The 16,014-nt window shown below is 34.9% G+C and overlaps 1 protein-coding gene across 1 annotated transcript in view; it reads left to right on the top strand.

Annotated features, from left to right (window-relative positions):
* CERKL (CERK like autophagy regulator) overlaps positions 1 to 16,014 on the top strand; it is a 49,780-nt gene that overhangs the window by 15,266 nt on the left and 18,500 nt on the right. The window contains exons 2-3 of the mRNA XM_005519857.2: positions 5,779 to 6,021; positions 12,450 to 12,581. Coding sequence (XP_005519914.2) covers positions 5,779 to 6,021; positions 12,450 to 12,581 — 375 coding nt within the window. The remainder of the gene's footprint in view (positions 1 to 5,778; positions 6,022 to 12,449; positions 12,582 to 16,014) is intronic.

Genomic DNA, 16,014 nt, shown 5'->3' with positions numbered 1-16,014 from the left:
ACTGAAATTTAATTTTTTTAATCTGTCTGTTATTATTCATAAAAATATTCTTTTTAAGGGTACTTATCTGTACTTTAAAATAAGATGATTTCTTTAAGCTAGACTAGTGAATAACTCCTTGTTTTTCTTGTCTCCTTGTTTCACTTGTCCAGTGAAACACAACTGAATGTGTCATTTTTGTTTTGTAAAGTGGAATTTTGTTCTGAGACTTACATTTTTTTTTTTAATATATAAGATGTCACTAGAGCTCTAAAGAATTAAGAGAAGCCATTGTGCATCTTTTCCATTTCTGGCTGACTCTTGTTGATCTGTGTGATCTTTGGGGAGTTAGCAATTGGAAGTGAAAATGCACAGCAGATTGGCTCAAGACATGTTGATTTCCTGCTGATGAAAGGAGACAGTCCCAGTTCTTCCTTCTTCCCTGCTGTGAATTTTCTTAGCACTTTGTAGCATCTCTAGTTTTATAGGACTTGTGTTGAACTGATTATACTAAAGAACTGTCAGAAGACTAAGCCAGGGGAAAAGTGGGCAATCTCTGTTACTTTAGGGAGTTGATTTGACTCAGCTGAGTTTTGCCCAGAGCCAGACTTCAGGAAAAGGGTTGGAGTGCACAGTCATGGCAGGTGAGTCGGGGGTTGGTGTCTATTGAGAGAGGGATTAGCAGTGAGGTATTGCATTTGCTTGGCAAAATACATCACTTCTCCCTAAGTTTCTCTAGAGAAGGAGAACGAAAATGGGTTGTATTCCTGTCAGATGTTTTTAAGCTCAGTTTTCTGCCCTGAAGGAATACAGCTGCTGCTGCAAGTGAATAGCTGCCATTAAAAGGTGAAGTGAGTAGTTGCACCCTGCTTTTTCTCTCCAGCTCTGCAGAAACTGAGCTGCATCTCTTCAGTCCCATGAAATACTTTCTGAGCTCCTTGCCGCTCCCAAGCAGGTCATTGCACACAGCATGAGAAACGTGTTTCTAGATTAAGGCCTTGCTTGTGTTAACTTCTCCTGTAACACCTTTTAAAAGGACTACAGTAATGTAATCTTCAAACAAAAACCAGCATCTCCCCAACCTGGCCCTGGCTGTACCACCTTCTCCTCAGCTTACTGTTTGATACTTTCAGCAAGCAGAAACTGGAATTTTGCTTTCTCTGCTTGCAGAAGAGTGTAAGAGGCATAGCATCAAATTTTGCCAGAAGTATTGCATGACCTATCTTTTTGAAATAAGATATCATTCGAAATTCATATGTTTTGAAATAGCTTTTCTGTCTCCTGTTTAGAGTACTTAAATAAGCGCTAAATAGCCAGAAAGGCCTTACAGTTTTTCTTGGCTTTTCTGGCAAGAACGATTGTGTCTGCTTTTCTCACTGCCAGCGAGAGTCAAGTCAGCTTGATCAATAAGTAGCTGAAAACTGTAGAGGTTTTATGAATCAGGTGCATGCTGCTTACTGTGTTTTCTGATTTACAGTGGGGGAAAAATGGGCTTAGTAACTGATGGGCTAATAGGTGCTGGTTTAAATGCATTAGACATTATGTTAAGTATTCCTAAACATAGATTTATAGACATACTGTCAACACTGATTTAATTTTTAATTATTTTATTTTTGGGTTTGTATTAATATAGTTATGTTTTATTGTATGTCCTGAACGGTTACTTTGAAAGTAGTGTTCATACAGTGTAGGATGGTCTGTGATCAATTTTATAATAAATAAGTGTTGTATAATAAAACACTTTAATAATTACTGATCACTGTATTTTCTTTGGTATGGTCTTGATGATTTTTTTTAAAATTTTAGATTATTTCTGTTAAGTTACACTGCACTGAGATATTTCCATCAACTATTAAGGAAGTAGCTTTGAGAATAGAGTGGGGCAGAGAGCCTAAAATGTGTAGAAGATTTATTTACTCATTATAGTCAGGAGGGCTAGGTGTCTTGCCAAAGGTCATAGGAAGCATTTGTGACCAAGGGAGTATAACACTCTTTGCTTTGTGTCTGATTCTTGTACCTGAATTACAGTCACATTAATGAGTGTTTTCTGATATTTTCCATGTACTCCAGATATTTGTTATGGAAATCAAGTCCTTAAGTACCACTTATAGATTTTCGGCCTCTGTAGTAAGATAGCAGTCCAAAAAGTGGTTCCTTATTGAATATTGGTATTTATATTTAAATACCACATTTTCTTTAGAAATGTTCTATTTTTCAGTAGTACTGCATTTTTCCCTTTGTGAATATTTTCATCACTTTTGCTGTAAACGTGAGGTAGTCTTTTTGTTTAAAGCCTAGTTTAACATCCTTGACTAATTAAAATTTGGTTTACTATTTACAATTAAACCCTATTTGAGTGTATTAGTTCCTCATCGTTTGATTTAGCTCAGTATGGTTGATGCAGACATGTTTTTTTGTTAAATAAGAGATTTGACTACCATGAATAGGAAAAATGTAGGATAGGCTCATTGCTTGAAATTAGTGGGATGATAAATAGGGGCATAAAACTTCCTAGAAATTCATCTATCCAGGCAGATTTTTCTTTTTTTCATGCTGTATTTGGAAAAAAAAAAAAGTGGACATGTGCAGAAACTGTGAGTACAATTAGCGTCAAGCAGATAAATCCAACTCTAATCCTGTTTACGCTCTACATCAGACAGATGTGCTGAGATTGATTTAGACAAGCCCTTGGCTTATGGTTACTTTTTTTTAAGTGCCATATATTCTGGTTTTGTTAGATCTTTTCTAAATGTTAAGTGCTGTTAGTTTTGCTCTTCCCTAACGCCTGTAACCTACTTTATACAGGTCCCCTCTCTGCTTTCATGATGACATGGCAGCCCGGTAGAAGAGATTATCTTTATTCCTTGTAATTAAATTGACTTTTTTTTTTCAGAAGATACAACAATGGGAAGTGGGTACTGAATAAAATAAATAGCATGATATCTAATAGATGTGTACTTAAATCTCTTGCAAGAACAGATGGTACCCAATATCTTTCTAAGTAATGTGAGAGGACAGTTAATGTCCTGAAACCGCTTGCAATAACCCATATGATACTAACAAGCCAATATGGCTTTCAAAGTTTAAAAAAGTGTTTAATCCAATGTATACTTTATTATGAAAGTAAGGTTGATTGTTATGTCATTCTGGAAATATTTTATAAATACAGCTCATGACTTAAATTTTCTTTATCTGAATTGTTTTATAAAATGGTACTGCATTTGTGATGGTCTTATTTTCAGTAAGCGGAGAAAATGAGAATTCTTGCTTATGTTTGGGATTTTATGCAGATTTCTTTGCAACTTTAGTAAAAGTGGGTTGTCCTAATCCTACTAGCTAGTTCAACATATTCTCTAGAAATTAAAACTCGAGGATGATGGTTTTTTCCAGTTCAGCATTCCTAGAGTTTATATCCTTTTCCAGAATGCATCTAGAAATGTATTCCTGTAAAACAAAGTCAGATAGTGGTTTGAAAAGTTTAGTACTGCCTAGTAAGAATGTTTTATTTTAAATATCAGAAGTTTTGATATACATCTGAGCAACCTAAGAATCTGATAAATACAGAGTATTATTTTGTATTTATAAATACAGAGTAAGAGGAAGATGCACAAGCAAGTAAGTAACTGGCTGAAATAGTGATGAAAAGAAAATACAGACCTTACCTGGCTTAAGACTAAATGTCATTTTATGAAAGCTAGTGGGGAATTAAAAATGTTTTATCATGCTTTCATTTTCCTTGACTTGTGCAGGATAAATAGGCTAATGTTAGTAACTTTTATGTGGTGCTCATCCATAACATTGGCATAATAGAGTTCATGATACCCACTGCAAAACTAAGAGTTAAATCCAAAATATGATTTATTTTAAAGTATGATTTGTTTAAAAGTATTTAAAAAGCAAGCTCACTTAGAATATTTATACTGGTCTGGGGAGATGAATGTTGCAGGTCAGTTATTGCTGTAGAATGGTTGTGGTTATATTTCATGTGTCTCTGTTCTTTCCTTTTCCTAAAACATTGAGGTTGTGTGCTGGCATTTTCAGTGTACTGTATGTCTGACAGTGAAGCTTTGTGAAAAAAACATAAGCAGACCCCTCAAAAATTCTGTTTTAAAAATGAAAACAAGTCTTTAGGTATTAAACTATGTAGTTCTAGGTAATTTGGGACATCACCAGTCAGTTTTTCATTTCAGACCTACAAAGACTATTTACCCTTAAATGTTTTAGAAGAGCAGTACAAAGTTTGACAAAAATATTTTCTGTGTACTTCTGAAAAAATGCACTACAGACAATTTCCTGTGTACTATGTCAGTACACACCAACATTTACTTGTCACAGTATTCCTGTGAAGAGTGGAATAATTTCAGTCCAGTTTTACAGCTTAGTAGCTGATTTATGGAGATACTAAGATGATAAAGTACAACAAGTTGGGAAAAATATGTGGGAAGTATAACAAGGTCATGCTTCTATTTGTCGCAGATTATTTGGTATAGAACAGGAAAAAATGAATTGGTTGAGAATTGTGAGAAGTCACAATGACTTGAGCTTTAGCTCTGTTAGCATGGCTGAGGAGAAGTCATCCAGTGTTCCTGGATAGAGAGATGATCACTGTGTAGTCTCCCAAAAATGATGTTGAGAAATACCAGTATCTAATTGTTACAAGAATTGACAAAGTCATCTTTTTCCTGTCCAGAAAGAGTATATGACTTTCTGAAACCCTCAGCTTCATGTGGTGTAATGAAGTAGGGGGTGCTGTCCATCTTTCCCTGGATGACAATTAAAATAGGTTTTCCCAACACTCCAGTACAGCATGTATTAACAGTCATCAAACAGAATCTGCTACAGTTTTCGCTGCTGAGAAACCACAGAGTTGTTGCTAGTTTTGGGGAAGTTTTCTGGTTTCTAACATTTCTTGCCTTGGGCTGCAAAGGAGCCTTTATTGGTGTGCTGTATCAGATCTGCTGCAATTACAAAGAAAGCAGGGAAATTTCTTTCTCTGTCCAAAGAATCTGATACCTACAAGGAATGGTGACATTTTTCCTTCAGTTTGAGTATTTGACTGTTTTTGAGGAATCGGAATGCAGCTCAAGAGAGCAGAAAAGGGAGAAGCCTGTACCGTAGTGCCTCAGTTGATACATCTCCAGGTGGTAGCATCTGCAGCCGCAGCATCCATGTAAATAACAGCCCCAAGATAACAAAACCTTCCCTTAGCCTAACACAAATCTCCCCTAGGATGAGGACTGTCACAAGAAATATTTTGAAACTGTTTTTTTTTTGTCTTCTAAACTGAATTCATAAATCAAAGATGAAAGTTTTGATTTATTTGTCTATTTTTGCTTAACTGTTTTCTGATAAATTTCAGATGTAAACAAAAAAGGCAATGGTTGTATCAAATGAAAAAAATACAGTGAGCATATAATCACCTTGGGTCATAGCACACTTTCTGATTTATGATTTACAAGTATGACTGCTATGATTTAGGTGAATAGAGTAAAGAATTTGCTTTTTGAATGTGAATTCAAAAAGTGTTTCTTAGAGTATGAAATTTTATTAATTTTTTTGAACACCAGAAAGCTGAGTAAATAAGCTCTTTGAAATTGTTTTGTTGTACAGCTGGATACGTAACAAATTTGGTGAAATAAAAGACCAGTGATTGAAGGAAATGATGTGCCATAAGTTTCAATGCAAGCATGAGGAGATGCAAGAAGTAAACCTAGAGATGAAGCCCTAACAATACTTTTTGCTGCTACTCCCAATCACATTAGTAATGCTTTTCTTTTTATTTTTTTTTTCCCCTTACAGGTGATTCCAGTGTGGCTTTACAAGTTCAAGAGGAGATTATTGAAATGAAAGATGTATTTTCAGTAAAACTGAAACGTCGTCATTTTGCAGGGCAGAAAAAAGGTGGTACTTTGTTGGGTATCACAATTTTTAAATGCTTGAATAAAGAAGAGAATAAGCTTACAGACTGTGCTATCCATTTAAATAACTTAAGTGAAGATCATTGTCAGTTATGGTTTAGACATCTGAAGGAAATTTTGAATGGTAAGTATCTAATTGAGGTTGATGTAATATTTATTTCTAATGGCAATATGTGAAGCTGAGTGAAGCTTAGAAACATCTTGCCTGTGAAAATTAAGACACAGATATGAATCTTATTTCTGGCAAATGTTTACTTATGAAGTTTTTACATGGTCAAGTGTAAAATCTAGGAAAGTGACAATAACTGACTAATGTATCTGTAAAAATGAAACAAATTGATGTTATTTTTGAAGAGTTTTGGAAGCTACTGAAAATAAGTGGTTTTCTTTATTCTGACCAAAGAGTCTTCTGGGAAATCTATTTCTGAAAGAAATAACATATTTTGTTGATATTTTCACTTGAAATTGCATCACACCTGATGGTAGCTGCACTTCTGGGAGCTCTCCAGGAACTTTCTGGTGATGGTTTAGGAAATCCAACTTGAGACCTCCATATTCTTGAGGAGACTAATGGGAGAGACTTTTCTTGTCTTCATGAATTCACAGGTGGCAGTGCTCTTAAGATTTCTGTAGGATTCTTGTTGCATAATTTGATACAACATTTATTGACAATTGTGATGGGATGCAATTCTTCAGTTTAAAAATATCTTTCTGTGTTTGCCTAGGCTAATGTCAGTTTCAGGATGCTTTGTTTAAGCAGTTGTAGGGTTGGTTGGGTGATTGGTTGTTTGGGATTTTTTTATTTTATGGAAGCTCTATCAAAATTAAGAAAAAAATACTCACCATATAGGGAAAAGAGCCCCACAAGAAATCCAAGGTTTTCACAGTTGTTTATATTTGAAAGGCACAGAACATAGCACAATTTTGATTTAAATAACCAAAACATCATCCCTTCCCCAATCCCAGACTCTGATTTAACTCCAAAAGATGCCTCTGTTTACAGTTTATAGCAAATGAGTTATTCTGTTTATTACGGAAGGAAAACAGTCTATCTTTTGACGCACTATTAGAACTCCAGGTGAATTGTTAAGACTGAGCCAGATTATGGAATTCAGATCTTGTACATCTGTAGTGTTTATAACCACACTTTGGATAATAATTTATAGTGCACTTCTACTAAAGTTTCACAAGAAGATATTAAAGAAACAACATGAGTTATTAATGGCGTGTTCTCGCATTGTTTGTTTACAATATGCTTTGGACTTTCCCAGTGAAGATGTGCATTAAAAAGTGCCTTTCGTTTTCCCCTTTTGAAAGATTTTATCATGAAATATCTCAACCTGCAGAAGTGCCAGGATTCCTGTAGATCTCCAGCTACCCATAAAGGCGAGGACATTTGCATAAGGAGCAAATGTCTGTTTTGTTCCTAGATTACTCTCCATCTATCAGGAGCAGTCATACCATATGTTCACAGAAAAAAAAAAGCTGCAGTATCTCTAGCTCAGGTTGCCTTGACCTCGAGGTGCAGTCTCTGTTTTATAGCTTTGTAATTGGAAGCCACCTGAACCTGAAAAAAAAGTGTTCTGTGCAATGCTCTTTCAAGTTCTTTCTTCAGTCTTTCTCTAGAAGCTCAGACCTTGTACAGATTTTTTTTTGGATCTCTGATCAGTACATTTTTTCTCCTTGCTTTCTACTTCAGGAATAAGCAGGACTCAGAGAGATAAAAATAACCAAATAAAAACCTCATCATACCAGTTGCTAATGTGTATATTCTAAGTCTGAACTAAAAGTATACAATGCAGTTGAGTTCTCTTGATTTCTTGGTGGCTGATATTTCTGTGTGAAACAGTATTTTTGTAGTTTTTGCTGTGGCCTTTTTATTTTTTTGTAAAAGTGCTGGAGTCGTTAATGAGCTCAAATTGGCTACTTCTGGTTTTATCCTTCTGAAACAGTAAAAATTACTTCCCTGCCCTCCCTCCTCTCCCAGTCTGTCTTAACACAAAGTAATTTTTCATTAACTGCTGCATTATTGACTTGAAGGATTTTTTTATTGTTTCTGGTCTGGATCAAATTAAAAGCAGGTGATTTATTGAAGTAGAACATATATATCTATATATATTAGGTCAATAATATTTAGACATTCTGACAAATGGGAGTATATGTTACTGACAGGTGTGTTTCCTCTGCAGATAAATCCTTGTTTACCTTATTCTTTGACAAGTTTTTAGGTTTTTATGCATATATTAATTAAGGAACAACAATAGCGAGTTTATCGGTGATAATATGAGCCAAAGTTTATCTGGAGGTTTTTAATGAAGATTTTATTTTTTTCTGAAGTTTCATGAACATAGTTTCCTTTTTAAAGTGTGATCTGTGTCTGGCATGAATGTTTCATACATGGGTTTTTCCCTGTTCATTTTTATTATCTTCACAGTAAGTGTCCTCTGTTGCTTTGACTTTGTGTTCAGAGTACTTCAATTTAAAGTTTCACTGGTCTGTAATCTTTTATGAAGCCTGTTATCATGTAAGTGAGCGCACTCATATACAAGTGTTTTGAATTTAGTTACAGTGTCTGCTATTATGGTTCTTTCTGAGTGTGTGTGACAGGATAACAAAATACATGTACCACCATCTTCCCATATTTAAGTAAGTTCTTATTTTCTGCCTGCTGTTGCTGCTGTTCCAGTGCATGCCAGCTAGATATGAAGAGCTTGCTCACTGATAGAGCGTTCCTGAAATCTGATCTGTCCATCGCGTGTTTGTTAAACTGCTGTAAGATAACCACTGCCATCTTCATACACCTCTGGAGCCTTGGCTCTGGACTGGCTCCTGGAAGGCCCCAAAGGGCAGCTTAGATGGGGTGCAGTGTGCTGTTATCTCATGTCAGCCCTGGTGCGCACCCCACTCTCAGTGATTCCCATTCATACATCACAACGTTTTGTACTGGATTTACGGGCATGGTACGTGGGGACACACCATGTCAGTAGAATTCACTGTTTCATCTAAAATCCTCTGCACATGCAAATACACAGTCGTTCCTAAAGGGTTGAGGCAGGCTCAAAAATGAGAGAAAATGTACAGTTGTCAATGCTCATCCACTTTTTCTAACAAGATAAGACTTACTAACAGTTGATTTGAAAAAGCTTTACTTAGAAACTCTGTAAACTAACAAAAGACAGTAAATGTGGTTAAGAATAAATGATAAAGTAACAAAAAAGTACAAAGTGCATTTTATTTTTATCTACTGTTTCATAGTATCTATCACACAAGGATTTGATATAAAAGCCTGAAACTTCATGCATGAAGTTTTAATTAAACCATTAATGTTAAACATTAACTGAGGTTAGTTAATATTAACAGTGGTGTCTCCATAGTTACATTAACAACTCTGTCTCATATTGTTGGTTTTTCTCATGTATAATATTCCTAATGCTGTAGAAAGTATTTATAAATGTAGGTGGTAATGACATGATTCCAGGCTCTTAACTTCTGTAACATAAACCCATTTTCCTACGGCGGGGGCCTGAAAGCAGCACAGATGTATGTCTGAGCACAGCGTCTCTGCTGCCCTAGGAGCCTTTGTTTTCTGAACACCCTGATTGACCCACCACCCTTCATGGTTCAGTGATTCACTTGATAGATCAAGTTTAAACTAGTGCATATTAGCACATTTGTTAGTACTAGGGGAACAGTTGGCCTTCCTGCTTTAGGCTGCTGGCTCGTTTCAAATGGAGCGGCCACGGAAAACAATAACAGAATACCAGTTAGGAGAGCCCCAAAAGGCTGGCAGGCTGGGATCAGTTGCACACAGTAGTCAATGACATTGATTCATTCATATAGATGTTGTTTAAAGACAATTAAAAGATTATTATTTAAAAACGCTGTAAAGAAGCTTCACAGTTATATTGCGTGAACGTTTAATCTTTGGCAGTTACGGGATATGCTTTCATTAAACTCAGTTATTTGGTGTGTTTTAACGTGCCCAGTGCACACCAGGAAGGATAAAGCAATACATTTTCTCATGATCATCCTTTCACGTCAGTTGGCAATTATTTGGCACAAACAAAATCAGTAGTGTACCATCTCTGCTCAAACGCCTTGTCTGTGAAAAATATTTCCGTCAATGTAATGTTTTAGCTCTCTAAAAAAGTAAATTGATACTCAAATAGTCATAAAGAGAATATTTTAATACTTTGATCCTATGAATTTATTTGGTTCTTGAAAATCTTGCTAGCATTTATGTATTAACTCTGATCTACTTTTCAGCAATAGCCCAATATACATAATCATAAATACAGTTTCTGGTTTAGAATGTTGTAATGAATTAATTTTTCTTTAAAAATTAATTTCAACAATTTCCTCAAAAATCTAGGATTTTTTTCCACCACCAACTGGAAAGTCTATTTTCTTTTGCCTCCGTATGATTTGTTTTGAAACTTTATATTGCTACCTAGGGTTAAATTTTTATATCTCATATGCAGAAACACTGAGGTGAGGTAGTGATGTTTGCTTTTATCCCTTCAGTTTTCTCCCGATGTCTGTTTCACAGAACCGTAACTTGCTCTGTCTGGGTAACAGAATATTTGACACTTCATCTGCTTTCTCTACTTCTACAAACTGTACTTTCCTATAAGTCTTCCATTTAATTTTTACCAATGCTTTAGGCAAATGATAAAGTCACAGAAATTATTTTATTGGTCTTAATATTTTTATAACTTCTAAAAGACTGCAGCAATACCAGTTAATAGATTTCCATTAAGATGTTATTATAATGTCTTTATGATGATGATTTATATGTATTAATAGTCTTTGGGAGAAATAAATACTTTTTGTCTAGTCTTCCTTGTTCGTGTTATAGTTCCTGTAATAAGAAATTCCACTGCAGTACATACCTGCAGTGCTTCTTTTTGTTTCCAGAGAATCAAGAAGAATTTAGGTTGGAATGGACCTCTGGAGATTATCCATTCTAGCTTCCTGCTCAGGGCAGGTGAGCTTCTAATAAAAGATCAGGTTGCTAAGAGCCACGTCCAGATAAGTTTTGAAAATCTCTGTGGATAGTCAGTGTCACCCATGGCTTAACTGCCCTCCTTGTGAAGGGGGTTTTTCTTTATTTTCCACTGGAATATTCCTTGTGCCACTTGTGTCCATTGCCTAATTTGCTGCGCAATGACTTGGCACTCTGTGTAAGATTTTGACATAAATATGGTTATGCATTTTTTTGTGTATGATTTTGAGGTTATAGCAGCAAACTGATCCAATAATTTCCTTCAGGAGCTTTAAGAAATCTTCTAAATTTTCTGACACAAGCTGGATAAAGAGCTAGTTTTCTTTTCAAGATTGTTTGATGTGTTTAAATAAATGAAAAAATAATCTCTGTGACTTTTATAATTATGTTTTGATCTTAAGGAATACTTTCCTTTTTATACAGAAATAGTATTTAGCTATAATTTCTTTGAGTAATTGTTCCTGTTCAGTTGTTGAGGTAAAGTGAGTGGAATGAGCTGCAGGAAGTCCCTGCTGACACTCTGAAGGTACATGTGGCTGTAAAAATGAAAGTAATATTCTTCATGGGGAAGGAAAATATGCTTTCATTCTTGGCTCCTTTTGGAGTTGTGGGCCACTACTAATATTTTTCTTGTGTGTTGAAAACAGTACACTCGCCAGATATTCTGGCTTTTATTTGGCTAAGAAAGTAATAGTCTACCCTGTTACTAAAACAAAAATTAGAATTGTTCAAATCCAGTACTTAAATAAATACCAGAAGAAGAGCAGGTATTACACACTACTGCTTGCTGCTTGTAGCAAAGCAGCCTCACTGAACCATGACAATTGTAGGAATTCTAGGAAACGGAATTTGAAAAGTAATGTTATTGGTGTTTGGTATGAGTTATTTAATCTTCAGCAAAATGCTGGGTTTCAAATAATAAAATTAATGGAGTCAATGTGCAAGACAAGGTTCAGCTGTGCAGAGCAGTATTTCTCAGTGTTGTTTCCTTGGAGTTTGTTACTCCAAAGACCTAAATGAACAATAATTCTCAGATTTCCAAATGACACTGCCAATTTTGTACTTCCGTATATTTTTGGACTTCTTCCACAATGAGGAAATTTCCTTTGGACTGTTTGATTTGCATTCTAAGAAAAGAAAAGTGTTGGATTATGGTGTCAGTTTTATTGGGTGTTACTTTTGTATACTGCTGGGAGTGAGTCATATTAAATTCCAGCAAAGATACGTTTTTATGTTTGTTTTTTTTTTCTTTTTTGGTGCTCAAACTTCCCACTCACCCTGCTCCTGAATCAGGCTTTAACTAGGCTATGACACATGCACTTTGTTTTTCTGGTTCCTACAACTGTTTATTACATGTACACACAAAATTAATCAATACTGTAATTTAAAGATAAGTAGTGCACATGCAAGAAGAAATTGAAACTTTTTTTAGACTGTAGTTTACTTACCCTGTCAAAGTATTGTAATGATTCCAATATTAGAAAACCATTTAAGCTGTAAAAATAGTCGGGTTGCGTGTAATCTTAAATATTTTGTTTTCTTTTTAGGCTTTCAAAACAGGCCTAAATCCTTGAAAGTGTTTGTTAATCCAAGCAGCCACAAAAGAGAAGCCACTCAGATTTATTATGAAAAAGTTGCACCTCTTTTTAAACTTGCTGACATAAAAACTGATGTCACAGGTAAGTTGCTTCAGAAGTAAAGCTTAATCCTTTGTGAAACTAACAGTTAAGCATGAGAGACAGTTTGAATTTACTGCTCATCCTTATTGCCTTTGACTGCAAGTACTGCATTTGGAACTCTAGTTAATACAACACAATATATATTTATTTTGTCAAAAAGTGATTTAGTAATTCTGTTATTGATTCAGTATTTTTCACCTATAGCAATCAATACTAGTAAACCTAGTCTTTTTCCTATGTCTCTTGTAATTGACTTGAAAAGTTATCAGTCTCAGCTTAAACAAATTATAGGAGGTCTCATCTTGCAGTTGTTCCTTAAATTACTTATGAAATGATGACTAGTTCAGGTTGCAGGCCAAAAATTACTCTGATAAAATCTGATTTAGCCATGAGAATATACTAGTGCAATAGTGGTAGATGAAAATTATCTTGCTAATTTTATTCCCTGTATCCATGTCTTTTTTTTTAACTATTTAGCCCACAATTTAAAGTAAAATCAGTTGAAGATTAAAGACACATTACAATAAATGTGAAAAAGACTGTCTGTAGTAGAGTTCTGTAGCAATAATTTCTCAACCACCCTGAACTGAGAGGGAATGCCAGCAGCTTGATATAAATTCTAATTCTCACAGACATATTTTTCCACCTGGAAGGCATGGATCATAGTGTGAACAGACTAATAATGCTGTCATATTAAAAATTGAACTTAGCCTTGTTTGGTCACAATTTAAAAAAAATAGTTTTAGTACAAGTTGTGACTATAATGTGTAGCGGTTTCAAAAACATTTTTACTAGTGGAATAGAAACAGTTTTAAGTTTATTTTAAAATTATTTTTCTTTGAAATTTTAATAGGAAACTTCTGAGTTGAGCCAGAAAAATATTTAATGGCCTATCCTTTAATTAAGGTTATCGTGGCAATGTTGAAATACTGCTGTGCTTATTAGCTGCCTAACACTCCTCCTACAGGCAAAATGAGAAAACTACATTGCAGTTTTCAATGCTAGTAGAGAAATAAATAACTAAGAATTATGTTTAAAAAAAAAAAAAGAGGGTGGTGGTGGGTGCTGAGTAAAAGTCCTGTCCACTGGTACCCTATTCCAATAAAACTAAGTGCTTTCTTTCAAGTAAATTGAACGGGGCTTTTTCCTCCCATAATTGTTTTGAATTTTGTGAAACTGGAGCGTGCATCTTGCTGTCCCTGCTGTTTTGGAACATGGCCAATATTTACATAACTGGTGGCATACAAAGGTGTATTAGGTACTGAAATTGTGAAGGCTTTTGTACAATTTTTTCCCTGAAGACAGTTTACATTTCGACTTTTCCACATGCACATATTTAAAATTCATTGAATGTGAAGTTAAAATTGGTTGAGTACAAAAATTTTACACCAATTTTGAACCTCTGAAGTGGCTTCTAGTGCATATAAAATAAAAAAAATTTCAGGTTACTAAAAGCACTTCAGAACATCAAAGATTGACAGTGGAGTGCTGAAAGACAGCTCTCCTCAGCCAGTCTTGTACACTGCTAGCTGTTGCTTCCTCTCTGATCAAGCTTTCCAGATCTTATTCTTCATTGTAGCTTCTCTTGGAATAAAATTCTTATGTGTTAAGAAGTTTGCGTGGAAATATTCTCACCTACCCAAGGACATACAGCAGTCTAAAAGACATGAATGTAAATAAGTGAGTGCTGAAGTAACATTTACTTTTTCGAACGATTTTAAAATTTTTTCAAGTTTTCTTTTTTTTTTTTTTCCCCCAAATGGCTTTGTGTGCTACACTTTAATAATTTCAGTAAAAATAACCAAAGGTATTACAGAGTGGATTGTGTTTTGCTGGGTTTTTGGGTTATTTTTGTTATGTGCAGTAAGCAAATCTCTGAAGTACCTAGAGCACTAGGAAGTGTGAATTAGCAAATTTAGACTGAAGCAGTACTTCTAGCTGTAGCTCAGGTGAAACAAAATTTAAACTCTGGCCTATTTAAAGAATTGGGAGATTTTTTTGTGCTGCAGCTGGGATGTGGCTGCTAGGATAAGAACAGTGACTCTTTCAAAAATTGAGTTCAAAAAAACCCAATCCCACTGTTGAGATAGTTGCAAGTACTGTCAGATTGTGATAATTGGAGCTAGTATTTTAGAAATACATAAAGTCTTACAAAATCTTACACATATTTAAAGAAAAATAAATAAAGGAAACACAGAATCCAATCTTGTCTCACTTCTCTTCCTCGTTTTGACTCTTACTTCCATTTATGCACACTTACAACCTGGACAGTTGGACAAAAATAACTTCTGTTCCCAATCTCCTATTTTTAGGGCAGAACCACAAAAGAAAGGAATATTTGAGAGTTGGACAAATAGCATTGGTTTAAACATACCACATGATAAATACCAACAGATAATTGGTGTTGATGCTGGATGAAAAAAGCCGTTATCAGTAACAGTCCCACTGATTTTAGTCTGTGCCATGGGTGCCAGTATATTTAGGTGTCACATGAAAGCATCCCCTGTTCTGAAATGTTGACCTAACTGTATATTGCTTTTTCTGTGTGTAGAGGCCAAGCCCTTGGTTCTTGTTTGCTGTGTGAAGAGAATGTTAAAGTGTTTTTGGAGTATGTGTGACTCTGGTCAAATGAGGTGCACTCTTGGTGTCCTTCCTTCAGAATGCTGTTATCCGACACTTAGGAACAAAACATTCTATTATGCATTATTATTATGCATTAGAAATGGTAAAAAAAAATTAAATAATATTTTTGTGATAATAATTTTGACAAATAGGAGATCTGAATCCTTCTCAAACAATGAAAGAAGCTTTCTGCCTATTACCAAAATACACTGAGTAGGTTTTTTTCCTGCTTGTTTGTTTTTCCCCCTGAATTGGAACAGTGCCAAATATTCAAACACTTAGCTTTTTTTCCAGCTATCAGAATGATTTATACATGCCCCTCTGGAGGTTGTCAAGCCTGCAGAAAACTTTTTCGACATGGTCTTTTTATGTCTGTGTTGGATTTTTCTAGGGTTTTTTTTCTACTTGAATGATTCTCTATATGTTCTCACAAAGTTTTTCCTGAAGACCTAATTTTTTCAGTGCCTTTTTGTTATTATGTGTCAAAATAGATCCTCTGTCATTCTCTCATCAAATTTTAAATTTCTAGGAATTCCCCAATCTCAAGCCTTGAGCAGTTCTTCTACATAATTTCCAAACTTAAGCTATTAGATGTAAAGAGGATGGATTTGCTCTCAATCTAACTAGCATTAGTCATTTTTACTGGGTTTATTGATTTCTCTCTAGACATGAGCCCTCTTTATTTCCATGTCCTTGTTCTTTGAGTGAATTAATTCTGTAACAGTAAGCATAACTTACATTACATTAGGAAAGCACTGAGCATGTTCTGTTACAAAATAAATCTTATTTACTGTTCCATTTTAATTAGACT

The sequence above is a fragment of the Pseudopodoces humilis genome, chromosome 8 (genome assembly GCF_049639895.1).
Source record: "Pseudopodoces humilis isolate 2021_Gansu_Grassland_sample_001 chromosome 8, ASM4963989v1, whole genome shotgun sequence".
Lineage (NCBI taxonomy): Eukaryota > Metazoa > Chordata > Aves > Passeriformes > Paridae > Pseudopodoces > Pseudopodoces humilis.
The sequence above is the reverse complement of the archived record's forward strand: the minus strand, read 5'-3'. Positions and strand labels throughout refer to the sequence as shown.